We start from the raw sequence: 27,676 nt of genomic DNA, 5'->3' as shown, positions 1-27,676 counted from the left end.
GCTTTCAAGTAAATTGCTCTAGGTGTCCCAATTGTTTCTGAAATGATTGAAGGGTTTTCACCTTCACAACTATTCATTCCGAAGTGCTGACTACTCTGAAGAAAAGTTTCAGTCCTGAATTATATTTAACTAGTTTGAACCTGTGTCCCCTTGGCCTAATCTCAAGAATTCTGGAAAACCCACTTAATTTGGTTTGTCTTAAACGTAGCGAAAACCTTTGTACGGTGCAATAGTGAATTGGCTCATTATGAGCACTGATTTGTTACATGTGATCTGTTGCTTTAAGTCAGTACTCCTTTACTAGTCCTCTGTATATGATTGATTTACTGATGACCTTTCCACCACCGGTTGGCCCCTGACCGAAGTGGGCAGTTGATCTAGATAGCCCGATACTCTTGTCGGAGGTAGTAAAACAGTGATGGAAACTGCCTTCTGTGCCATAAACTCAGAATGTCACAAATAAACAGCTCATGCTAGTGATGCGTAGATCAAGTCATTCGAACATATGAAAATAACGGGCAGGAAAAGACCTGCTGGTCCATCCAGCCTGTTCCACACAGTTATGATGCCTTATGTTATTCTACAATCTAGCCTACAGGCAAGCTAGGCTAGGCAAGGCTGTCAGCCAGTCTGTACAGGTTCGGTGTGGGCTTTCAGTACTGATATAACGAAAGGTGTGAGGACAAACCATCAAAGTTGTGAACACGACTTTGCAGTAGCTGTGCTTGTGACAATCTTCACAGTTACAAAAGCACTAAACATTCACACCTCTGGAGAAACTGGTTTAACCGATATGACTAGGACATACTAGTGACAGGCAGTGACTACTGGGCTACCGCAAGGTTCTGTGCTGGGGCCCCAGCTGTTTACACTGTACATTAATGATTTAGATGAGGGGATTAAATGTAATATCTCCAAATTTGCGGATGACACCAAGTTGGGTGGCAGTGTGAGCTGCGAGGAGGATGCTATGAGGCTGCAGAGCGACTTGGATAGGTTAGGTGAGTGGGCAAATGCATGGCAGATGAAGTATAATGTGGATAAATGTGAGGTTATCCACTTTGGTGGTAAAAACAGAGAGACAGACTATTATCTGAATGGTGACAGATTAGGAAAAGGGGAGGTGCAACGAGACCTGGGTGTCATGGTCCATCAGTCATTGAAGGTTGGCATGCAGGTACAGCAGGCGGTTAAGAAAGCAAATGGCATATTGGCCTTCATAGTGAGGGGATTTGAGTACAGGGGCAGGGGAGGTGTTACTACAGTTGTACAGGGCCTTGGTGAGGCCACACCTTGAGTATTGTGTACAGTTTTGGTCTCCTAACATGAGGAAGGACATTCTTGCTATTGAGGGAGTGCAGCGAAGGTTCACCAAACTGATTCCCGGGATGGCGGGACTGACATATCAAGAAAGACTGGATCAACTGGGCTTGTATTCACTGGAGTTCAGAAGAATGAGAGGGGATCTCATAGAAATGTTTAAAATTCTGATGGGTTGAGACAGGTTAGATGCAAGAAGAATGTTCCCAATGTTGGGGAAGTCCAGAACCAGGGGTCACAGTCTAAGGATAAGGGGTAAGCCATTTAGGACCGAGATGAGGAGAAACTTCTTCAACCAGAGAGTGGTGAACCTGTGGAATTCTCTACCACAGAAAGTTGTTGAGGCCAATTCACTAAATATATTCAAAAAGGAGTTAGATGTAGTCCTTACTACTAGGGGGATCAAGGGGTATGGTGAGAAAGCAGGAATGGGGTACTGAAGTTGCATGTTCAGCCATGAACTCCTTGAATGGCGGTGCAGGCTCGAAGGGCCGAATGGCCTACTCCTGCACCTATTTTCTATGTCTGTTTTTTTTTCTATGTGACCTGCGCTTGAACTTCCCATCAGGGGTTTTTCAATCATTTATTTTTAAATCTTTTCCTTATTAAGAAGTGTTTTTTTCTATTAAATCAGATGAAATGATTGTTAAATAAAAATTTGGACTCAACTCTGCATGTCATAGGAACGGAATTAGGCTGAAAGTGTTGGAATGATGATATCAAGTGTTACCAACATGCATTGATGAGATGAGATGTGCACACTTGCACGTCGGTCTGAAGGTGTTCAGAGAAATGTTCAAATAGCTGAAGACCTGTCCAGATACATCAAGGCAGCTCGTCTGCCTGGCCAAGATTTAGCGAGGCATGTTGCATGGAGCAATTTTTTATTTGTATTCTACCATCATCCTTGAGAGGCAGTTTGAAGGAAATGACAGTTGCTGATTGACACTTGCCCCTCCCTCTCTCTGTGTGACGACCAGAAATCATGCTGGCTGCAGCTGAATCACTAAATCATAAATGTCATTTACCAACATTCCGTAGCTAGTTAATGTTCTAAGTTAGTTTACATTTGATAAAGAGTACAGTCTGTTTGAGGAACCGATCAGACTGTGAGCATTTAAGAATGTATTTTTAGCTTGCTCTAGGCTAAGGAGGCAAAACAGCCATAGTTCAATTTAGTAGACTGTATTTGTTGCTCACGATGTGGTCTCCTTTACATTGGGGAGACCATGCGTAGATTGGGTGACCGCTTTCCAGATTTCCAGAAGGCATTCGATAAGATGCCACGTAAAACGTTACTGCACAAGATAAAATTTCACAAGTTTGGGGGTAATATTTTGGCATGCATGGAGGATTGGCTAACTAACAGAAACCAGAGAGTCGGGATAAATGGGTCATTTTCCGGTTGGCAGTGACTAGTGGGGTGCCTCAGGGATCGGTGCTGGGGCCTCAGCTATTTATAATCTATATTAATGACTTGGATGAAGGGACCGAGTGCAATGTAGCCAAATTTGCTGATGTTACAAAGATGTATGGGAGAGCAAATTGTGAGGAGGACACACAAAATCTGCAAAGGTATATAGACAGGCTAAGTAAGTGGGCAAAAATTTGGCAGATCGAGTATAATGTGGGAAAATGTGAGGTTATCTACTTTGGCAGAAAAAAATTGAAAAGCAAATTATAATTTAAATGGAGAAAAATTGCAAAGTGCTGCAGTACAGAGAGACCTGGGGTCCTTGTGCTTGAAACATAAAAAAAGTTAGTATGCATGAACATAAGAATTAGGAACAGGAGTAGGCCATCTAGCCCCTCGAGCCTGCTCCGCCATTCAACAAGATCATGGCTGATCTGGCTGTGGACTCAGCTCCACTTACCTGCCCACTCCCCGTAACCCTTAATTCCCTTATTGGTTAAAAATCTGTCTATCTGTGATTTGAATACATTCAATGAGCTAGCCTCAACTGCTTTCTTGGGCAGAGAATTCCACAGATTCACAACCCTCTGGGAGAAGAAATTCCTTCTCAACGCGGTTTTAAATTGTCTCCCCCGTATTTTGAGGCTGTGCCCCCAAGTTCTAGTCTCCCCGACCAGTGGAAACAGCCTCTCTGCCTCTATCTTGTCTATCCCTTTCATTATTTTAAATGTTTCTATAAGATCACCTCTCATCCTTCTGAACTCTAACGAGTAAAGACCCAGTCTGCTCAGTCTATCATCATAAGGTAACCCTCTCGTCTCCGGAATCAGCCTAGTGAATCGTCTCTGTACCCCCTCCAAAGCTCGTATATCCTTCCTTAAGTAAGGTGACCAAAACTGCACGCAGTACTCCAGGTGCGGCCTCACTAATACCCTATACAGTTGCAGCAGGACCTCCCTGCTTTTGTACTCCATCCTTCTCGCAATGAAGGCCAACATTCCATTCGCCTTCCTGATTACCTGCAAACTAACTTTTTGGGATTCATGCACAAGGACCCCCAGGTCCCTCTGCACTGCAGCATGTCGTAATTTCTCCCCGTTCAAATAATATTCCCTTTTACTGTTGTTTTTTTCCCAAGGTGGATGACCTCACATTTTCCAACATTATATTCCATCTGCCAAACCTTAGCCCATTCGCTTAACCTATCTAAATCTCTTTGAAGCCTCTCTGTTTCCTCTACACAACCCACTTTCCCACTAATCTTTGTGTCATCTGCAAATTTTGTTACACTACACTCTGTCCCCTCTTCCAGGTCATCTATGTATATTGTAAACAGTTGTGGTCCCAGCACCGATCCCTGTGGCACACCACTAACCACCGATTTCCAACCCGAAAAGGACCCATTTATCCCGACTCTCTGCTTTCTGTTAGCCAGCCAATTCTCTATCCATGCTAATACATTTCCTCTGACTCCGCGTACCTTTATCTTCTGTGTGGCACCTTATCGCATGCCTTTTGGAAATCTAAATACACCACATCCATCGGTACACCTCTATCCACCATGCTCATTATATCCTCAAAGAATTCCAGTAAATTAGTTGAACATGATTTCTCCTTCATGAATCCATGTTGCGTCTGCTTGATTGCACTATTCCTATCTAGATGTCCCGCTATTTCTTAATGATAGCTTCAAGCATTTTCCCCACTACAGATGTTAAACTAATCGGCCTATAGTTACCTGCCTTTTGTCTGCCCCCTTTTTTAAACAGAGGCGTTACATTAGCTGCTTTCCAATCCGCTGGTACCTCCCCAGAGTCCAGAGAATTTTGGTAGATTATAACGAATGCATCTGCTATAACTTCCGCCATCTCTTTTAATACCCTGGGATGCATTTCATGGACCAGGGGACTTGTCTACCTTGAGTCCCATTAGCCTGTCCAGCACTACCCCCCATAGTGATTGTGATTATCTCAAGGTCCTCCCTTCCCACATTCCATTTGCCTTCCTGATTACTTGCTGTACCATGCAGGTACAGCAAGTAATCAGGAAGGCAAATGGAATGCTGCCGTTTATAGCAAGGGGGATGGAATATAAAAGCAGAGAAGTCCTGTTACAACTGTACAGGGTATTGGTGAGGCCACACCTGGTGTACTGCGTACAATTTTGGTCTCCGTATTTAAAGAGAGATATACTTGCATTGGAGGCTGTTCAGAGAAGGTTCACGAGGTTGATTCTGGATTTGAGGGGGTTGACTTATGAGGATAGGTTGGGCCTATATCCATTGGATATAGAGGAGAATGAGAGGTGATCTTATTGAAACATATAATGAAGGGGCTCGACAAGGCGGCTGCAGAGAGGATATTTCCACTCATAGGAGAAACTAAAACTAGGGTGCATATCTCTGAATAAGCGGTCGCCCATTTAAAACGGAGATGAGTAGAAATTTCTTCTGAGGGTTGTAAATCTGTGGAATTCTCTGCTCCAGAGAGCTGTGGAAATTGAATATATTTAAGGTGGAGATAGACAGATTTTTGAATGATAAGGAAATAATGGGTTATGGAGAGCGGGCAGGGAAGTGGAACTGAGTCCCTGATCAGATCAGTCATGATCTTATTAAATGGCGGGGCAGGCTCGCGAGACCGTATGGTCTACTACTCCTCCTCTTTCTTATGTTTGCTGAACACCTCCATTCAGTCCATACGTGTGACTCTGAGCTTTCACTTTAAGTCTCCACTCCACTCTGATCTCTCCGTCCTCGGTCTCCTACACTGTTCCACTGAAGCTCAACGCAAGCTCGAGGAATAGCACCTCATCTTTCATTTAGGCATTTTACAGACTAGTGGACTTAACATTGAGCTCAACAATTTCAGAGCATAACCTCTGGCTCCCTCCGCACCCCCACCCATATTTTCTTTTCCTTCTTTCTTCTCTCTCATTTTCTCTTTGTCTAAATGGCAGTTGGTAATTATTACGCCATTCATACCCTATCCAGCGTAACCTTTTTCTGTATTACCATTTCAATTCGGCCATCATCCTTTTTGTGTCTCTAATCTCTCCTGCCTTCCGACCTATCACTTTTGTTCTTTCTTCCCCTCCCCCTTTGTGCTTAAGAATGTGCTCTTTTTGAGCATTCGGCAGTTCTGACAAAGGGTCGTTGACCCGAAACTTTAACTCTGTTTCTCTCTCCACAGATGCTGTCTGACCCGCTGAGATTTCCAGCATTCTCTGTTTTTATTTAAAACTGCCTTGCCACATCTTGTCGTCGATGCATTGTCTCCAGCTCCACAACGTTGCCTGATTTTTCTTTAGTGTTTTCAGTGGGCATAGAGCTAGGGGTGGATTCAGCAGTAGCCCTGTTCTCTCTGTGGTTGAGCCACCCACATCCCAATCCTCATCCACAGAAGTTACAATGCTGCCATTTCTTTTGGTGTCTGTATTTCTCATTTGCCAAAATTCAGAAATATGCTTGACGCTTAGCTTGGCCGCTAGGTTATGTGGATTCCTCAGTGTAGTAGTGAGCCATACAGACCAGGAGGTCCCAGGTTTGATTTTTAATATTTGCTGAGTTAGCTGATCTCAGCTGGAAGTGCCAATAGGGGCATCACATTTGATCTTGGTGGCCCTGGTGTAGGGAGTGAAAAATCAGCCCCAGTTCTTGCTTTCAGCCATGGTTCAGTACTTAAAGATATGGCTGTGTGAACATGTCGTGTAAACACACCACCAGCCTCGGCTGTGATCCCCTCCATAGCCCGTTGATGCTCGCTGCCCATGAGAGGCTCGATAAGGTGGATGCACCTTGGGAAAATACTAGTGGTTGACCAACTCCTGTGGAATCCTATCTGGCAAAATGTCAATACATTCAGGAGAAATAGTGGGGAGGAAACTGATGGAAAAAAATGGTTATTAAAAAGCACCAACGATCTAGCACACTACCAATATATTTTTTTTAAATCCCAAATCCTTTCTGCCACTTTAACAAGTTGCACTAAATGTTCACCCACTAGATCCCTAAAAACTGTTCCAAAGACTTTCCATGTAACTGATACTAAAATTACTGGTTTGTAGTTTCCAATTAAACCACATACATTTTAATAGCAGACTAAAGTATTTGGTTAGGTACCACAGAAAAGGTTACTGCACAAGGTCAAAGTTCATGGGGTAGGGGATAATATATTAGCATGGATAGAGGATTGGCTAACGAACAGAAAAGAGAGAGTCGGGATAAATGGTTAATTCTTGGGTTGGCAATCAGTAACTAGTGGGGTGCCGCTGGGACCCCAATTATTTACAATCTATGTTAACGACTTGGAAGAAGGGACTGAGTGTAACGTAGCCAAGTTTGCTGTCGATACAAAGATGGGAGGAAAAGCAATATGTGAGGAGGACACAAAAAATCTGCAAAAGGACATAGACAGGCTAAGTGAGTGGGCAAAAATTTGGCAGATGGAGTATAATGTTAGAAAGTGTGAGGTCATGTACTTTTGCAGAAAAAAAAAATCAAAGAGCACGTTATTATTTAAATGAAGAAAGATTGCAAAGTGCTACAGTACAGCGGGACCTGGGGGTACTTGTGCATGAAACACAAAAGGTTAGAATGCAGGGGACATCAAGTGATCAGGAAGGCCAATGGAATCTTGGCTTTTATTGCAAAGGGGGTGGAGTATAAAAGCAGGGAAGTTTTGCTACAGCTATACAGGGTATTGGTGAGGCCACACCTGGAATACTGCGTGCAGTTTTGGTTTCCATATTTATGAAAGGATATACTTATTTTGGAGGCAGTCCAGAGAAGGTTCACTCGGTTGATTCCGGAGATTGAGGGTGGGGGGGGGTTGACATATGAGGAAAGGTTGAGTAGGTTGGGCCTCTACTCATTGGAATTCAGAAGAATGAGAGGTGATCTTATCGAAACTTGTAAGATTATGAGGGGGCTTGACAAGGTGGATGCAGAGAGGATATTTTCATTGATAGGGGAGACTAGAACTAGAGGGCATGATCGTAGAATAAGGGGCCGCCCATTTAAAACTGAGATGAGGAGGAATTTCTTCTCTCTGAGGGTTGTAAATCTGTGGAATTCGCTGCCTCAGAGAGCTGTGGAAGCTGGGACATTGAATAAATTTAAGACAGAAATATAGACAGTTTCTTAAACAATAGGGGAAAGGAAGTGGAGCTGAGTCCATGATCGGATCAGCCATGATCGTATTAAATGGCAGAGCAGGCTCGAGGGGCCATGTGGCCTACTCCTGCTCTTATTTCTTATGTTTAGCTAGATGAGTCACTTGTGTTTGATTAGCTGTATTTGATTTGGACGCCGCTATACAATGCCCTAGGATTTTTTAGCTGCAGTAGTTTCCAAGAGTTACCTATACTGTAGCAGGAAATCTCGGTAACTATCCTGCCTTTTACCATCCTTCCTGAAGCTGAAGTTGCACTGCTTGAATGCCAAAACAACACAGACTTGCATTCACATAGCAGCTTTAACATTGAAAAGATCCCCAAGCTCTTTGCACAGGAGGGAGAAGAAAAATATAGATCAAAGGAATAAAGTAACAGACAGCAAGCTATGATGCAAGAGAGGAGAGGCAAATTGAAAGCTTAGTGCAAAAGGTGGCTGTCGATAAGGTTTTAAATTGAATGCAATAGTGAATAAGGAGTTCATGTAGATCAGCAAGATTGGAAGTACTATGTGAGCGAGATTTAGTGCCGAGTAGGATACAGGCAGCTTGAGTTCTGATCTGGCTGTAGTTGGTGGAGGATGGGAGCCCAGTAAGGAGATAATTCGTGAAATCAAGTGTAATGGGAATGGACAAAGAGGTTTAGTGACAGCAAAGCTGAGGTAATTCATGTTGAAGGTGGGTAATATTACAATGTGGAAGTAAGCAGTCTTGTTGATGGAAATATTTTGTGGTTTGAAGCTCAGCTGTGGTTGAACAGAATGCCAAAGTTTTGCATCGTCTGGTTTAACATGAGCAGGGTGCTGGGGAGGGGATGGAGTTGGTAAAAAGAGTGTGGGGTTTATGACCAGGTCGGTAAATGATAGCTTATGTTTTCTCGATGTTCAATGGGTGTAGATTTTGACATCCATAACTTAATGTCAGACAGGAAGTCTGATAGCATAGTGGTTATTGTATCATGGGAAGTGGTGGAGAGCCACAGCTGGGTGTTAGTCACATACGTACTTCAACCTCCAGCGCGAGCTGCTCCAAGTATGTAACGTTTTTGAGATGGGCGACTGGGTGACGTCATCAAAACCCTGGTCACCGTTTTGGAACGTGGGCAGGAACATCGGCAGGGCCCAGGTACAGAGGAATGGGAAGGTCGGGGCGGATGAGTGGCGAGTGTTCGTGGCGAGATGCGGTGAATGTTTATGGCGGAGGAGCGGTGAGAGATCATGGCGGAGGTGCGACAGATGAAGGTACGGGACCCAGAAGAGCCAAGGGCCCAGGGGCAGCACGGGCCAGCCCACACTGCCAAAAGTGTACGCACTAGGCCCGTGCAGCAGAGCGCAGGTCTCCAGTTGTCCTGGTTAATCCTTGCCACTGGACCAAGACCTAGTTCTGTCAAGCCTATGTGGTGGCTGGTGTGCAATGGCCACCACACGTTAAAAAATCCACGCACAGGCATCTTCCACCCCCTCAATTGGAGTTCAGGACTGGAACATCGGGTCCTTCATCAAAACATCTATGAACTCATGGAAGCAAGTCATCCTCGTTCGAGGGACCGCCTGTGATGATGGAAAACTAACTCAGTCTGCGGATGTTGTCACCAAGTGACAGTATGTAGATAAGAAAAAAGAAGGGTCCAGGGTAAGATTGATGGAGCCTTGTTCCATTACATTTTCTATTTGCGACACATGAGACACATATGTTGATATTTGGTATTACCAAAGACTGGCAAAATGGTTAAGTGAATGCATTTTTCATTTACATTCTAGATCATCTTTTGATTCATTACGTATCTCATTACCACTTCATTTTGCCTCGCACCATCATCCCTTTGTCATCTAATCTCTCCTGCCTTCTACCCTATCACAGACCTTCCCTTTTGTTCTTTCCTCCCCTCCCCCATCTCTCCCTGCCCCTGTACTTGGTTAAAACCTGTTACAGGTTGAGCGTTCGAAATCCGGAGTTCCAGAATGTTCTGGAATACGGACACCGGGCTGATCCATGACGGGGCCATCCAAAATCCAGAAAATTTTCCAAAATCCGGATACTCTACCAAACCGATTACCGCCGCGAGCCAAGCCCAGGGAAATTCCAAAAAACAAAAACTCTCAAAACCCTCAAGAATCCAAAAACAGAAACTCCAACCCACCTCTTCTGGCAGCTCTTCACACCCAAAGGCACCGCTGCTCCTGAGTCCGCAATGCAGGCCCCCTCCAGGCACCTTCCCTCGGTCAGAACACGGCGAGTGGGGCACCCCCAGCCTTGCACGCCGGCAGTCCACCTAAAGCCACCAGCACAAGACCCCGGCAACACTCCGCCAACAGCACTTTTTAAAGACCATGCTTCAGATTTCATAATTTATTCACTTTGAGGGCTTATTCAAAGATTACATGGAATTATGTAGAGTTAACATTATGTGGAAATGGGACTTAGTTTAGTCATAGCACAGAATAAAGATTAATTAACCAACACATCTATCAGGGTGTGACTTTGGAGGTGTTGAACATTTATGTTGAAATCCTCAGTATAACATATTGCCTATTTTACTAATAGTTGTAACTGCTTCAAAAGCCCATTGGTGTGAAAGTATAGACCTATATGTAGATCAGACTAGCTTCAAATACAAAAGACTCTGAATTAACACAAACATGAGCGAGGGAGAGCAGCAAAGGCCCACAGAAAGACATTGTGAAGGACTACGGAAAGAAGTCCCGAAATCTGGAAATATCCAAACCTCAGCTCGGGCATTTCTGGATTTGGGACGTCGGAAAGACGACCGGAAATACCCAAAGCTGGGCTTGGGAGTTTCCGGATTCGGGACGTCTGAAAGATGTTCCGAAATCCGGAAATACCCGAAATCCAGAGCGGCCTCGGTCCTGAGGTTTCCGGATTTCGGATGCTCAACCTGTACATCTGTATCATTTTCCATTTCTAATGAAATGGCGCCAAGTTGAAATGTTAATTGAAACAAAAGCAAAATACTGCGGATGCTGGAATCTGAAATAAAAACAGAAAATGCTGGAAACACTCAGCGGGTCAGGCAGCATCTGTGGAGAGGAAGCAAAGTGAACGTTTCGGGTCGATGACCCTTCGTCAGAACTGACGAGTGTTCAAAATGAACAGATTCTTAAGGAGCACTGAAAGGGGGAGGGGAGGAATGAACGAAAGAGAAGGTCTGTGATAGGGTGGAAGACAGGAGAGATTTGAGAGACAAAAAGGACAAGAGAGAGATTTGAGATGATAGCAGAAGTTAGAAAAAGGTTAGTTTAATTATGGTGTGAATGGCAGGATAAATATCAGCTGCCATGGGAAACAGAGAGAGAAAAATTACATCAGAGGTTAAGGTCTGAAATTGTTGAGCTCGATGTTGAGTCCGGAGGCTGAAAAATCCTAAATGAAAGATGAGGAGCTGTTCCTCGAGCTTGCATTGAGCTTCATTGGAACAGTGGAGGAGACCGAGGACGGAGAGGTCAGAGTAGGAATGGAGTGGAGAATTAAAGTGACAGGCGACCGAAAGCTCAGGGTCACACTTGCGGACTGAACGGATGTGTTCCGCAAAACGGTCACCCAATCTACGCTTGTTCTCCCCAATGTAAAGGAGACGCATCGTGAGCAGCGAATACAGTATACTAAATTGAAAGAAGTACAAGTAAATCGCTGTTTCACTTGGAAGGAGTGTTTTGGGCCCTGGACAGTGGGAAGGGAGGATGTAAAAGGGCAGGTGTTGCATCTCCTGCACTTGCACAGGAAGGGGCCGTGGGAAGGGGAGGGAATGCTGGGATGATTGTGGACCAGGGTGTCGTGGAGGGAGTGGTCCCTTTTGGAATGCTGAGTTGGGGGGGGGGAGACGTGATTGGTGGTGGGATCACACTGGAGGTGGAGATGGCGGAGGATGATCCGTTGAACATGGAGGCTGGTGGGGTGAAAGGTGAGGACAAGGGGAACTCTGTCATGTTTCTGAGAGGGAGGGGAAGGGGTGAGAGCAGAGGTGCGGGAAATAGAACAGACACGGTTGAGGGCCATGTTAATTACAGTGGAGGGGAATCCTCGATTTGAGGAAAAAGGAAGACCTATCCGAGGCACTAGTTTGAAAGGTGGCGCTGTCAGAGCAGATACGACGGAGAAACTGGGAGAATGGAATGGAGTCCTTGCAGGATAGGATGCGGGGTGGGAGGAAGTATGGTCCAGGTACCTGTGGGAGTCGGTGGGCTTATAATGAATGTTTGTCAATAGTCCATCCCCAGAAATGGAGACCAAGAAGCCAGGGAAAGGATGAGTTGGAGATGTGTAGGTGAGGGAAGGGTGGACATTGGATGGAAAGTGAGCAAAACTTTCAAGTTCAGGGCGAGAGTAGAAAATGACACCGATACAGTCATCAATGTATCGGAAAAAGAGGTGAGGGAGGGGACCCAAGTAGGACTGGAACAAAGAATGTTCCACATATCCCACGAAAAGGCAGGCATAGCTAGGACCCATGCAGGTTCCCATAGCAGCACCATTAATTTGGAGGAAGTGAGTGGCATTAAAGGAGAAGTTGTTCAATGTGAGAACAAGTTCAGACGGACGGACGGAGGAGGGTGGCAGTGGATGGGGACTGGTTGGGCCTCTGCTCAAGGAAGAAGCGGAGCGCCCTCAGGCCAACCTGGTGGGGGATGGAAGTGTAGAGGGATTGGACGTCCATGGTGAAAAGATACGGTTGGGGCCAGGAATACGAGTGCTGAGTATTTCCAGCATTTTCTGTTTAGATTGCATTATTATTGCCTTGTAAATAGGAACAAGTGCATTCAGCCCCTCGAGTCTGTTCCATCATTCAATTAGATCAGGGCTGATCTGTACCTCAACTCTATTTACCGGCATTGATCCATATTTCTTGATACCCTTATCTAACAAAAATCTGTCGAACTCAGTCTTGGACATTTCAATTGACCCCCAGCATCTACAACCTTCTGGGAGAGAGAGTTCCAGATTTCCACTACCCTTAATGGGATAAAGTGCTTCCTGATTCACTCCTAAATGGCCTAGCTCTAATTTTAAGATTATGCTCCCTTGTTCTGTCTTCAGATAATTCAAAAGCCATCCAGCAAATGTGTATTTGTGCGGCATATCTTTAAAAACTCATTTGATTGTTACTCAGTATCATAGAAACATAGAAAATAGGTGCAGGAGTAGGCCATTCGACCCTTCGAGCCTGCCATTCAGTGACTTCATGGCTGAACATGCAGCTTCAGTACCCCATTCCTGCTTTCTCGCCATACCCCTTGATCCCCCTAGTAGTAAGGACTACATCTAACTCCTTTTTGAATATATTTAGTGAATTGGCCTCAACAACTTTCTGTGGTAGAGAATTCCACAGGTTCACCACTCTGAGTGAAGAAGTTTCGCCTCATCTCGGTCCTAAATGACTTACCCTTTATCCTTAGACTGTGACCCCTGATTCTGGACTTCCCCAACATTGGGAACATTCTTCCTGCATCTACCCTGTCTAAACCCATCAGAATTTTAAACGTTTATATGAGATCCCCTCTCATTCTTCTGAACTCCAGTGAATACAAGCCCAGTTGATCCAGTATTTCTTGATATGTCAGTCCCGCCATCCCGGGAATCAGTCTGGTGAACCTTCGCTGCACTCCCTCAATAGCAAGAATGTCCTTCCTCAAGTTAGGAGACCAGAACTGTACACAATACTCCAGGAGTGGCCTCACCAAGGCCCTGTACAACTGTAGTAACACCTCCCTGCCCCTGTATTCAAATCCCCTCGCTATGAAGGCCAACATGCCATTTGCTTTCTTAACCGCCTGCTGTACCTGTATGCCAACCTTCAATGACTGATGTACCATGACACCCAGGTCTCGTTGCATCTCCCCTTTTCCTAATCTGTCACCATTCAGATAATAGTCTGTCTCTGTTTTTACCACCAAAGTGGATAACCTCACTTTTATCCACATTATACTTCATCTGCCATGCATTTGCCCACTCACCTAACCTATCCAAGTCACTCTGCAGCCTCATAGCATCCTCCTCGCAGCTCACACTGCCACCCAACTTAGTGTCATCCGCAAATTTGGAGATACTACATTTAATCCCCTTGTCTAAATCATTAATGTACAATGTAAACAGCTGGGGCCCCAGCACAGAACCTTGCAGTACCCCACTAGTCACTGCCTGCCATTCTGAAAAGTACCCATTTACTCCTACTCTTTGCTTCCTGTCTGACAACCAGTTCTCAATCCACGTCAGCACACTACCCCCAATCCCATGTGCTTTAACTTTGCACATTAATCTCTTGTGTGGGACCTTGTCGAAAGCCTTCTGAAAGTCCAAATACACCACATCAACTGGTTCTCCCTTGTCCACTCTACTGGAAACATCCTCAAAAAATTCCAGAAGATTTGTCAAGCATGATTTGGGCACATGCTTCCAAGTAGGAGCCATAGATCAGGTTGGCTGGCCTTTGACTGTCACATCAGGATTTCCACCAGTGAAGCTTAGCTATGGAGTATGCATTCCTCAAGCTATAAGGCTATTCAGATTTTAGGATGGACTTCCCAATGAGTTTAGTACCACAAACAACAAATGATTCTACCAATGAAAGCACTGAATAAGTTCAATGCATGTGGCTAAAACCTTATGGGGATCTGGGAGGAGAATAAAAGAAAATAAAAACAATTATGATGGATTTTTTAATGAATTGCTCTTTGCTGTTTTCCAGGGAATCATTAATGTCAATGTCATTCAGATTGTTCAGAGAGAATTCTCTTTCTTGGGTGAGATGTAAAATCTGAGCCTAACTCTTGATATCTAGACAGTGATCATTTGGGAATTCAACATATTATTTGAAATATGATTAAGCAAGTTAAACTGATGGTAGGGGGCAGATGGCCAAACTACTTACAACAAAATAGCTCATGGGTACAGGACTTAATGTAGAGGAGCTTCCAGTGCACAGCCCAAACAATGGACAAATCTCGTCGATCAGTTCACCGCTCTATCTCTCAGTCTGTACTGTTGCCATACTAACATACTAAGAGAATGACTAATGGTTCCTGTATTTACTTTCTTGCAGTAAATGCACAGTCATCGTCCACATCCACAGCATCTGGGAAAGCTTGTAAACCTGCTTCTGGTCTCAACAAACGATCTCTAACAGAAAGTGGGGAGAAATCGGAAGCTTACAAATCCATCTTTACATCCCATAGCTCAGCTAAACGCTCAAGGGAGCAGAAACCTAACTGGATCACTCATACAGCTTACTACTACTGAGATGGCCAGCAGTGCTTAAACCATCTATATTCTTGTCTTTCCTTATCTGGTTTTAAATTGATGGGATGTAGCTTTATTATCTTTAGATAAAAGCCTTTCTCTCTTGCGCTATTATACACAGGAGAAGGTAACTCTACAGGTGAGTGCTTGTTTGTAGAGTTCTGTCAGTCTTCTTGTGTGGGATATTAACAACTTGTCTATTATTGGATACTATTTCAGTTATTGAAAGTATATAGAACCCACTCAGAATGTAGCTCAATGGGCACAAGTGCTGGTTAGCAATCAATTATCACTCAACAAGCTACATCTGAGTGGCTCGGAACCCACTGGTTTGCTGAAATAACCTTTTGTAAAGGTATCTGATGACATCTCTATCAATGGTTAAATAAAATTTTCACCAAAGGTTCTTTGTGGGCATCATTTTTTACACTCCACAGTAAGCACTAGTCACTCTCAGCAAGACATATATTCTTCCTTCTTACTGATGAGAATATTACAAATTTGGTTTTGTAATTGAAAAGCGAAAAGACTTATGACCAAATTTCTCAGTTGACACCAAGGTGATTGTGCATACTCAAAGTGAGTGGTGCTCCTGGGAAGCAGAAAGAAAATTACTAGCTTTTCTATAAAAGGGGTCAGAGGGTCTAGTAAGAAGGTGGAACTGAGGGAAATCCTTATTAGTCGGGAAATTGTGTTGGGGAAATTGATGGGATTGAAGGCCGATAAATCCTCAGGGCCTGATGGACTGCATCCCAGAGTACTTAAGGAGGTGGCCTTGGAAATAGTGGATGCATTGACAGTCATTTTCCAACATTCCATTGACTCTGGATCAGTTCCTATCGAGTGGAGGGTAGCCAATGTAACCCCACTTTTTAAAAAAGGAGGGAGAGAGAAAATAGACGTCAGCCTGACCTCAGTAGTGGGTAAAATGATGGAATCAATTATTAAGGATGTCATAGCAGCGCATTTGGAAAGAGGTGACATGATAGGTCCAAGTCAGCATGGATTTGTGAAAGGGAAATCATGCTTGACAAATCTTCTGGAATTTTTTGAGGACAAGGAAGAACTAGTTGATGTGGTATATTTGGACTTTCAGAAGGCTTTCGACAAGGTCCCACACAAGAGATTAATGTGCAAAATTAAAGCACATGGGATTGGGGGTAGTGTGCTGACGTGGATTGAGAACTGGTTGTCAGACAGGAAGCAAAGAGTAGGAGTAAATGGGGACTTTTCAGAATGGCACGCAATGACTAGTGGGGTACCGCAAGGTTCTGTGCTGGGGCCCCAGCTGTTTACACTGTTCATTAATGATTTAGACGAGGGGATTAAATGTAGTATCTCCAAATTTGCGGATGACACTAAGTTGGGTGGCAGTGTGAGCTGCAAGGAGGATGCTATGAGGCTGCAGAGTGACTTGGATAGGTTAGGTGAGTGGGCAAATGCATGGCAGATGAAGTATAATGTGGATAAATGTGAGGTTATCCACTTTGGTGGTAAAAACAGAGAGACAGACTATTATTTGAATGGTGACAGATTAGGAAAAGGGGAGGTGCAACGAGACCTGGGTGTCATGGTACATCAGTCATTGAAGGTTGGCATGCAGGTACAGCAGGCGGTTAAGAAAGCAAATGGCATGTTGGCCTTCATAGTTAGGGGATTTGAGTACAGGGGCAGGGAGGTGTTGCTACAGTTAAACAGGGCCTTGGTGAGGCCACACCTGGAGTATTGTGTACAGTTTTGGCCACCTAACTTGAGGAAGGATATTCTTGCTATTGAGGGAGTGCAGCGAAGGTTCACCAGACTGATTCCCGGGATGGCGGGACTGACCTATCAAGAAAGACTGGATCAACTGGGCTTGTATTCACGAGTTCAGAAGAATGAGAGGGGATCTCATATAAACGTTTAAAATTCTGATGGGTTTAGACAGGTTAGATACAGGAAGAATGTTCCCAATGTTGGGGAAGTCCAGAACCAGGGGTCACAGTCTAAGGATAAGGGGTAAGCCATTTAGGACCGAGATGAGGAGAAACTTCTTCACCCAGAGAGTGGTGAACCTGTGGAATTCTCTACCACAGAAAGTTGTTGAGGCCAATTCACTAAATATATTCAAAAAGGAGTTAGATGAAGTCCTTACAACTAGGGGGAATCAAGGGGTATGGCGAGAAAGCAGGAATGGGGTACTGAAGTTGCATGTTCAGCCATGAACTCATTGAATGGTGGTGCAGGCTAGAAGGTCTGAATGGCCTACTCCTGCACCTATTTTCTATGTTTATAGTGCTGTAGAAGGTTAATGAAAAATGTCTCGAGGCACCTCATATACTGAATTACTGTGAAATACAGCAACTGTGGTGTAGGCAAACAGTGCAGCAAGATCCCACTAACTGCAATCAGACAAGCCACTTCGTACTCTCTTTTGTGGAGTTGGTTGAAGGACATATCTTGACTCGGGGCAGATAAATGATAGAGGGTAGATGGTGGGAGTAGGGGATAAATGATAGATAAGAGATTTGATAGATATGATAGATGATGAGAGGAATGGGATAGACCATAGATGGTAGATTGCGCTAGCTGGTAGGGGGTGGGTGGTAGGAGTTAGGGGTGAGGTCGATAATAGATGATGCATGGTATGGGGTAGATGATAGATGGTGAGGTGGACTATAGATTATGATGGATGGTGGGATAGATGATCGAGGCTCGGCGGAGGGGATCAATGATGGGGGGAAAGATGACAGATGACACAGGGTAGGTGGTAGTGGATGGATGATAGATGGTTGGGCGTAGAGGGGAGATGATTGATGGTGGGGGTAGTTGGTAGGGGGTGGGGGGAGATGGGTGGAAGATGATAGGGGGTTGATGGTAGGGGGGTAGATGATGGATGGTAGATGATGTATGATGGGGGTAGATGATAGGGGTTAGGTGGTATACGATAAATAGGCTGGATGATAGAGGTTAGATAGATTTTAGATGATGGGGTAAATGGTAGATGATATGTGGTCAGGGTAGTTGATTGATGATATGGTAGATGTTTGGAGATAGGTGGTGGGGGTACAATATAAATGGTAGATGGTTTATGATGGATGGTAGGGGATAGATGACAGGGTGGGGATATATGATAGGAGGTAAATGGTAAATGATCGATTAGATGGTAGATGATATGTGGTCGGGATAGATGATGGCGGGTATGGGGCGGGAGTTCGGAGGAGCGGCCAGCTGGTGCAGAGAGAGAAGGCAAAAAAGTAGAAAGAAATCGAAGGGTGACATCACAACCAAGGGGGTATGTGATTGGTGAGTAGTTTTTCTTTTCTTTTATCAGTTGGTAACCATTATCATTGTTGTTGCCAAATTAAGTTAATCTAGGGGTTAAGTCATGACAGGAGAGCTCGGACACGTGTCATGCTCCTCCTGTGCTGTGTGGGAACTCAATGTCCCTGACGACTACATTTGCGGGAAGTGTATCCTGCTGCAGCTCCTAATAGACCGCATTGCGGCACTGGAGCTGCGGATGGATTCATTTGGAGCATCCACGATGCTGAGGATGCCGTGAATAGCACGTTTAGTGAGTTGGTCATACCGCAAGTAAAGGTTACACACAGATAGGGAATGGGTGACCAATAGGAAGTGCAGTGGAAGTAAGGTAGTGCAGGGGTCACCTGCGGTCATCCCCTCTGAAACAGATGCACCGTTTAAGGTACTGTTCGGGGGGATGACTCATCAGGGGAGGGCAGCAGCAGCCAAGTTCATGACCGTGGGTGGCTCTGCTGCACAGGAGGGCAGGAAAAAGAGCGGGAAAGCTATAGTGGTAGGGGGATTCTATTGTAAGGGGAATAGATAGATGTTTCTGCGGCCGCAATCGAATCTCCAGGATGGTATGTTGCCTCCCTGGTGCAAAGATCAATGATGTCTTTGAGCGGCTGCAGGACATTTTGGAGGGGGAGGGTGAACAGCCAGTTGTCGTGCATATAGGAACCAACGATATAGGTAAAAAAACGGGATGAGCTCCTACAAGCTGAATTGAGGGATTTAGGAGTTAAATTATAAAGTAGGACCTCAAAGGTAGTAATCTCAGGATTGCTACCAGTGCCATGTGCTAGTCAGAGCAGGAATCGAAGGATAGCTCATATGAATACGTGGCTTGAAGAGTGGTGCAGAAGGGAGGGATTCAAATTCCTGGGGCATTGGAACCGGTTCTGAGGGAGGTGGGACCAGTACAAACCGGACGGTCTGCACCTGGGCAGGACCGGAACCAATGTCCTAGGGGGAGTGTTTGCTCGTGATGTTGGGGAGGAGTTAAACTAATATGGCAGGGGGATGGGAACCTATGCAGGGAGACAGAGGGAAGTAGAATGGGGGCAGAAGCAAAAGATAGAAGAAAAGTAAAAGTGGAGGGCAGAGAAACCCAAGGCAAAAATCAAAAAGGGCCACATTACAGCAAAATTCTAAAGGGACAAAGTGTGTTTAAAAAGAGAAGCCTGAAGGCTCTGCCTCAATGCGAGGAATATTCGTAATAAGGTGGATGAATTAACTGCACAGGCAGCAATTAATGAATATGATATAATTGGCATCACGGAGACATGGCTTCAGGGTGACCAAGGCTGGGAACTCAACATCCAGGGGTATTCAACATTCAGGAAAGATAGACAGAAAGGAAAAGGACTTGGGGTAGCGTTGCTGGTTAAAGAGGAAATTAATGCAATAGTAAGGAAGGACATTAGCTTGGATGATGTGGAATCTGTATGGGTAGAGCTGCGGAATACCAAAGGGCAGAAAATGCTAGTGGGAGTTGTGTACAGACCACCAAACAGTAGTAGTGAGGTTGGGGACAGCATCAAACAAGAAATTAGGGATGCGTGCAATAAAGGTACAGCAGTTATCATGGGCGACTTTAATCTACATATAGATAGGGCTAACCAAACTGGTAGCAATCCGATGGAGGAGGATTTCCTGGAGTGTATTAGGGATGGTTTTCTGGACAATATGTCGAGGAACCAACTAGAGGGCTGGCCATCCTAAACTGGGTGATGTGTAATGAGAAAGGACTAATTAGCAATCTTGTTGTGCGAGGCCCCTTGGGGAAGAGTGACCATAATATGGTAGAATTCTTTATTAAGATGGAGTGTGACACAGTTAATTCAGAGACTAGGGTCCTGAACTTAAGGAAAGGTAACTTTGGTATGACACGTGAATTGGCTAGAATAGATGGGCGAATGATACTTAAAGGGTTGATGGTGGATAGGCAATGGCAAACATTTAAAGATAACATGGATCAACTTCAACAATTGTACATCCCTGTCTGGAGTAAAAATAAAACGGGGAAGGTGGCTCAACCGAGGCTAACAAGGGAAATTAAGGATAGTGTTAAATCCAAGGAAGAGGCATATAAATTGGCCAGAAAAAGCAGCAAACCTGAGGACTGGGAGATATTTAGAATTCAGAAGAGGAGGATAAAGGATTTAATTAGGAGGGGTGAAATAGAGTATGAGAGGAAGCTTGCTGGGAACATTAAAAACTGATTGAAAAAGCTTCTATCGATATGTGACGAGAAAAAGATTAGTGAAGACAAACATACGTCCCTTGCAGTAAGAATCAGGTGAATTTATTATGGGGAACAAAGAAATGGCAGACCAGTTGAACAAATACTTTAGTTCTGTATTCACAAAGGAAGACACAAATAACCTTCCGGAAATACTAGGGGACCGAGGGTCTAGTGAGAAGGAGGAATTGAAGGAAATCCTTATTAGGCGGGAAATCGTGTTCAGAAAATTGATGGATTGAAGGCCGATACATCCCCGGGGCCTGATAGTATGCATCCCAGAGTACTTAAGGAAGTGGCCCTAGAAATAGTGGATGCATTGGTGATCATTTTCCAACAGTCTATCGACTCTGGATCAGTTCCTATGGACTGGAGAGACCTAATGTAATACCACTTTTTAAAATAGGAGGGAGAGAAAAAATGGGTAATTGTAGACCGGTTAGCCTGACATCAGTAGTGGGGAAAATGTTGGAATCAATTATTAAAGATGAAATAGCGCATTTGGAAAGCAATGACAGGATCGGTCCAAGATAGCATGAATTTATGAAAGGAAAATCATGCTTGACAAATCTTCTGGAATTTTTGAGGATGTAACTACTTAGTAGAGTGGACAAGGGAGAAACAGTGGATGTGGTGTATTTGGACTTTCAAAAGGCTTTTGACAAGGTCCCACACAAGAGATTAGTGTGCAAAATTAAAGCACGTGGTTTGGGGGTAATGTATTGACGTGGATAGAGAACTGGTTGGCAGACAAGAAGCAGAGAGTTGGGATAAACGGGTCCTTTTCAGAATGGCAGGCAGTGACTAGTGGGGTACCACAGGGCTCAGTGCTGGGACACCAGCTATTTACAATATACATTAATGATTTAGATGAAGGAATTGTGTGTAATATCTCCAAGTTTACGGATGACACTAAGCTGGGTGGCAGTGTGAGTTGTGAGGAGGACGCGAAGAGGCTGCAGGGTGACTTGGACAGGTTAAGTGAGTGGGCAAATGCATAGCAGATGCAGTATAATGTGGATAAATGTGAGGTTATCCACTTTAGTGGCAAAAATACGAAGGCAGAATATTATCTGAATTTGGAAAAGGGGAAATGCAACGAGACCTGGGTGTCATAGTACATCAGTCATTGAAAGTTGGCATGCAGGTACAGCAGGCGGTGAAGGCGGCAAATGGTATGTTGGCCTTCATAGCTAGGGGATTTGAGTATAGAAGCAGGGAGGTCTTACTGCAGTTGTACAGGGTGTTGGTGAGGCCTCACCTTGGAATATTGTGTTCAGTTTTGGTCTCCTAATCTGAGGAAGGATGTTCTTGCTATTGAGGGAGTGCAGCGAAGGTTCACCAGGCTGATTCCTGGGATGGCAGGACTGACATATGAGGAGATACTGGATCGACTGGGCCTGTATTCACTGGAGTTTAGAAAGGTGAGAGGGGATCTCATAGAAAAATATAAAATTCTGACGGGACTGGACAGATTAGACGCAGGAAGAATGTTGGGGAAGTCCAGAACCAGGGGACACAGTCTAAGGATAAGGGGTAAGCCATTTAGGACTGAGATGAGGAGAAACTTCTTCACTCAGAGAGTTGTTAACTTGTGGAATTCCATACCGCAGAGAGTTGTTGATGCCAGTTCATTGGATATATTCAAGAGGGAGTTAGATATGGCCCTTACGGCTAAAGGGATCAAGCGGTATAGAGAGAAAGCAGGAAAGGGGTACTGAGGTGAATGATCAGCCATGATCTTATTAAATGGTGGTGCAGGCTCGAAGGGCCGAATGGCATACTCCTGCACCTATTTTCTATGTTTCTATGTATATGATGGATTTTAGGCGTTAGATGATCGATGAAACTGTAGATGATCGATGTTGGGGGTAGGGAGTAGATCATAGATGATACGGGATAGAGGGAAGGGGGTTAATGATAGAGGATGGGGGTTAGATGATAGGGTATAGCGGGTAGATAATAGGATTTAAATGGTCGAAGATAGCTCGTCGATAGATTGTAGGGGGTATGGGGTCAATAATAGTGGGTGGGGTACATGATTGAAGATGGGGTTAAGTGGCAGATGATGCCTAATAGAGGGTAGGGGATAGATGACAAGGGATAGCGGATATTGGATCGATGATAGATGGTCATCGAACCCTGCAGGTTACGGCACTTCCGGTGCACATCCAAGTACTTTTTAAATGTGGTGAGGGTTTCTGCATCTACCACCCTTTCAGGCAGTGAGTTCCAGACCCCCACCACCCTCTGGGTGAAGAAATTTCCCCTCAAATCCCCTCTAAACCTTCTACCAATTACTTTAAATTTATGCCCCCTGGTTGTTGACCCCTCTGCAAAGGGAAATAGGCCCTTTATATCCACTATATCTGGGCCCCTCATAATTTTATACACCTTGATGAGGTCTCCCCTCAGCCTCTGTTCCAAGGAAAACAAATCCTGCCAATCCAATTTGTCCTCGTAGCTAAGATTCTCCACTCCTGGCAACATCCTCAGAAATCTCTGTATCCTCTCTCGTGCAATCACATCCTTCCTGAAATGTGGTGACCAGAACTGCATGCAGTACTCCAGCTGTGGCCTAACCAGTGTTTTATACAGTTCCCTGCTCTCTTATATTCTATGCCTAGGCAAATAAAGGCAAGTATTCCGTATGCCTTCTTAACCACCTTATCTACCTGGCCTGCCACCTTCAGGGATCTGAGGACATGCACTCCCAGGTCCCTTTGCTCCTCCACACTTCTCAGTGTGCTACCATTTATTGTGTATTCCTTTTCCTTGTTAGCCCTCCCCAAATGCATTACCTCACACTCTTGCGGATTAAATTCCATTTGCCACTGTTCTGCCCACCTTACCAGTTGATTGATATGGTTGGGGTAGGGTGTAGATGATAGATGGTTAGGGGTAGGTGATAGAAGGTAGGGGTTAGGGCGTAGATGATAGAGGTAGGAGGACTTATTATGTAGCTGCTCTTCAAATAATGTGTCCGGATTCTTAATATCCACTTGAACCGGCAGAAGGAGCCTCAGCTTAAAAATTCATCCAAAGAACATGCTACAGCACCAATTCATGGCATCACAGGATAAAGATTCAGTTTCCCATCTCTGCTGAGCTATAATAAAGAAGTCTTGAACAGAGGCCTAATGCCATCCATGGGAAGCAAAAGGAAAACATAATGGGGAGTTTTTACCGGTCTGTTGTATCATGCTTTTTTGATGGCTGGCCTCGAGCTGGTTGCCAAACCTGCTATTTTCTACGTTATGGATAAATTGGGAGGGGAGCATGACCGTAGCACATGGCTGCCAAAAATACAGGGTGATGATTGCAGTCCTGCTATTAGCAGCATGTCCTGCTATTAGCAGCATGTCCTGCCATGCACTGGTCTATATTATTGAGTATACCTGATCACAGCTATGAGATTTTATTTCAACCCACACTCAAATGAAAGAGTTTTGTGTTTGGTACAAGTATTAATCTTTTATTGCATATGGATCCCGTATGCTTTTTTAACCGCTTTCTCAAACTGGCCTGCCTCCTTTAACGATTTGTTCAATATACCCCCAGGTCTCTCTGTTCATGCACCACTTTAGGATTAGACCCTTTAGTTTATATTGTCTCTTCTCGTTCTTCCTACCAAAATATAACACTTTGCACTTTTGTGCGTTAAAGTTCATCTGCCACGTGTCTGTCCCTCCCACCAGCCTGTCTGTCTGTCTTGAAGTCTAGCTGTTCTCTACTAAGTTCTGTGTCATCTGCAAATTTTGAAATTGTGCCCTATACACTGAAGTCCGAGTCATTAATATATAATCAAGAAAAGCAGTGGTCCTCATACCGAACCCTGGTGAACACCACTGTGTACCTTCCTGCAGTCCAAAAAACAACCGTTCACCACTACTCTCTGTTTCCTGTCACTCAGCCAATTCCATATCTATGTTGCCTTTTATTCCATGGGCTTCGACTTTGCTGGAAAGCCTATTATGTGGCACGTTGTCGCCTTTTGGAAGTAATAGGATACCGATTTGCATATGGTAATGAAGCTGCTGCCTGCGTCTGGACCTCTCAAGATCATAGTAACCACAAAGGCTTACACTGCAATTTTGATCTCGTAACCACTCCAGTCCTGCCAAAATACGGATTGTAGAGACACCAAAAGTGTCCGTGTTTAGATTCAGTGTATTTCCATAAGACAGGGAAGATGTTTAAAGTTTCTGAGCAGCAAAAATATACTGAGAAGCAATACATACCCTACCACTTACACCATCCACGCTTATGACATATAGTCGCCTATATATCGGGTAAATGGCACTCATCATTTTTTTTATAGTTGTCAAAGGGAGGAAGTTAAAGAGTGCAACCTCAAAGGTAGTAATCTCTGGATTACTCCCATGCTAGTGAGTATAGGAGCAGCAAAACAGGTTAACGTGGTTGGAGAAATGGTGCAGGAGGGAAGACTTCAGATTCCTAGGGCATTGGAACCAATTCTGGGGAAGGAGAGGCCCACATAGGATGGATGGGTTGCACCTCAACATGGCTGGAACCAATGTCCTAGCAGGAAGATTAACCAGTTCTGGGGGGGGGAAGGTTTAAACTCGTTTGGCTGGTGGAGGGGTACCAGGATGAAGCATGAGAGGAGATACAAGGTGCACAGAGCACTGGAAGAGGCAAACAGTATTAGAATAAAGAGTAGTTCAGAAATGGGAGGAATCAGACTGGGGAAATATGAGGCAGACTAAGATGGTTTGGAACTCATGTACGCAAATGCACAGAGCGTGGTAAATAAGGTTGGTGAGCTGCAGGCCCAAATGGGACTATGATTATAGTGGCAATAACAGACCTAGCTCAAACAAGGGAAGGAATGGGCACTTAATATTCCTGGCTACAATGTATTCAGGAAAGATAGGGAAGGAGAAAAGGCGGGGTACTGGAGCGAGATGATGTACTTGAGGCTTCAAAGACGGGATCTATTTGGTTAGAATTAATGAACAATAGAGGGGCTATTACGCTACTGGGTGTATACTATAGGCCACCAAACAGTGGGAAGGAGAGCGAGGAACAAATTTTCAGGCAAATACTTTAGAATCCTTAGAGGAATATAGAAAGTTCAGAGGCAAAATTAAAAAGGATATTAGGAATGTTAAGAGAGAGCACGAGAAATTCTTGGCCAGTAAAATTAAGGAAAACCCAAAGATGTTCTATAAATATATTAAGAGCAAGAGGGTAACTAAAGGGTAGGGCCTATTAGAGACCATGAGGGTAATCTTTGTGTGGAGGTGGAAGATGTTGATATGGTTCTTAATGAATACTTTGCATCTGTTTTCACAAAGGAAAGGGGGAATGCAGATACTGCTATCGAGGAGGAGTGTGATATTCTGGATGAAATAAATATAGTGAGAGAGGAAGTATTAAGTGGTTTAGTAGCTTTGAAAGTAGATAAGTCCCCAGACCCGGACGAAATGCATCCCAGGCTGTTGAGCAAAGTAAAAGAGGAAATAGCAGAGGCCTTGACTATCATTTTCCAGTCCTCTTTGGATCTGGGCATGGTGCCGGAGGATTGGAGGACTGCTAATGTAGTACCCTTGTTTCAGAAGGGAGAAAGAGATAGGCCAAGTTATTACAGACCTGTCAGCCTAACCTCAGTGGTGGGAAAATTATTGGAAAAAGTCCTGAAAGACAAGATAAACCTGCATTTGGAAAGGCAAGGATTAATTAGGGACAGTCAGCACGGATTTGTTAAGGGAAGATCGTGTCTGACGAACCTGATTGAATTCTTTGAGGAGGTAACCAAGAGGGTCGATGAGGGTAGTGCGTATGATGTAGTATATATGGACTTTAGCAAAGCTTTTGATACGGTCCCACATGGTAGACTGGTCATGAAGGTTAAAGCTCATGGGATACAGGGCAAAGTGTCAAGTTGGATCCAAAATTGGCTTGGAGTGCTGGAGAAATATCACTAACGATGTCTCCGCAAGATCCTACAAATCCCCTGGGAGGACAGGCGCACCAACATCAGCATCCTCATTCAGACCGTCCTCAGTGGAGGAAGTACATCCGAGAGGGCACTGAGCACCTTGAGTCTCAATGCCGAGAGCATGCAGAAATCAAGCGCAGGCAGCGGAAAGAGTGTGCGGCAAACCGGACCCACCGTCCCCTTCTCTCAATGATTATCTGTCCCATCTGTGACAGAGTCTGTGGCTCTTATTTTGGACTGTTCAGTCACCAAAGAACTCACTTCAGGAATGGAAGCAAGTCTTCCTCGATTCCGAGGGACTGCCTATGATGGTAGGGAGCAAAGGGTAATGGTTGATGGATGTTTTTGTGACTGGAAGGATGTTTCCAGTAGAGTTCCACAGGGCTCAGTACTGGGACGCTTGCTTTTTGTAGTATATATCAATGATTTAGATTTGAATATAGGGAGTATGATTAAGAAGTTTGCAGACGACACTAAAATAGGTTGTGTGGTTGATAATGAAGAGGAAAGTCATGGGCTGCAGGAGGATATCAATCTACTGGTCAGGTGAGCAGAGCAGTGGCAAATGGAATTTAATTCAGAGAAGAGGTGATGCACTTAGGGAGGGCTAATAAGCGATAGGCCACTTAATAGTGTAGATGAACAAAGGGACCTTGGAGTGCTTATCCACAGAACTATTTTGGGAAGAAACGAAAACATTAAATCGTGGCCCCCCGATCTGGGGGACGCACCAAACATTTACAAGGCTCTTTTTTTTCCTATTTTTTTTTTGTGTTTTTTTTAAAGTTTTTTTTTGGGCACTGAAATCATAGTTTTTCTCCAAGTGCCCCCTATAAAAGGGGAGGGGGACACTAAAAACACCGGCAATTAAAGCAAATTAAAGCAAACTTTAAATCATAAAATCAAATTAAAATTTGGTTGCCGGGCGTGATGATGCACTCCAGTCCCTCCGGTGCCCACCTCTCACGGAAGGCCGCGCAGAAGAGAGGCAGGCAATCAGGTTGAACGACCCCCTCGACCGCCCG

At 44.5% G+C, this 27,676-nt stretch overlaps 1 protein-coding gene across 2 annotated transcripts in view; it reads left to right on the top strand.

Annotated features, from left to right (window-relative positions):
* rtf2 (replication termination factor 2) overlaps positions 1 to 15,558 on the top strand; it is a 174,544-nt gene extending 158,986 nt beyond the window's left edge. For both annotated transcript variants that reach the window (XM_070895894.1, XM_070895893.1), the window contains one exon: positions 14,960 to 15,558. In XM_070895894.1, coding sequence (XP_070751995.1) covers positions 14,960 to 15,156 — 197 coding nt within the window. In that variant the 3' untranslated portion in view covers positions 15,157 to 15,558. The remainder of the gene's footprint in view (positions 1 to 14,959) is intronic.
* The last annotated feature ends 12,118 nt before the right edge of the window (positions 15,559 to 27,676 follow it).

The sequence above is a fragment of the Pristiophorus japonicus genome, chromosome 12 (genome assembly GCF_044704955.1).
Source record: "Pristiophorus japonicus isolate sPriJap1 chromosome 12, sPriJap1.hap1, whole genome shotgun sequence".
In the NCBI taxonomy this organism is placed as follows: domain Eukaryota; kingdom Metazoa; phylum Chordata; class Chondrichthyes; family Pristiophoridae; genus Pristiophorus; species Pristiophorus japonicus.
Note: the sequence above shows the minus strand (reverse complement) of the source record. Positions and strands in the feature narration are given on the sequence as shown.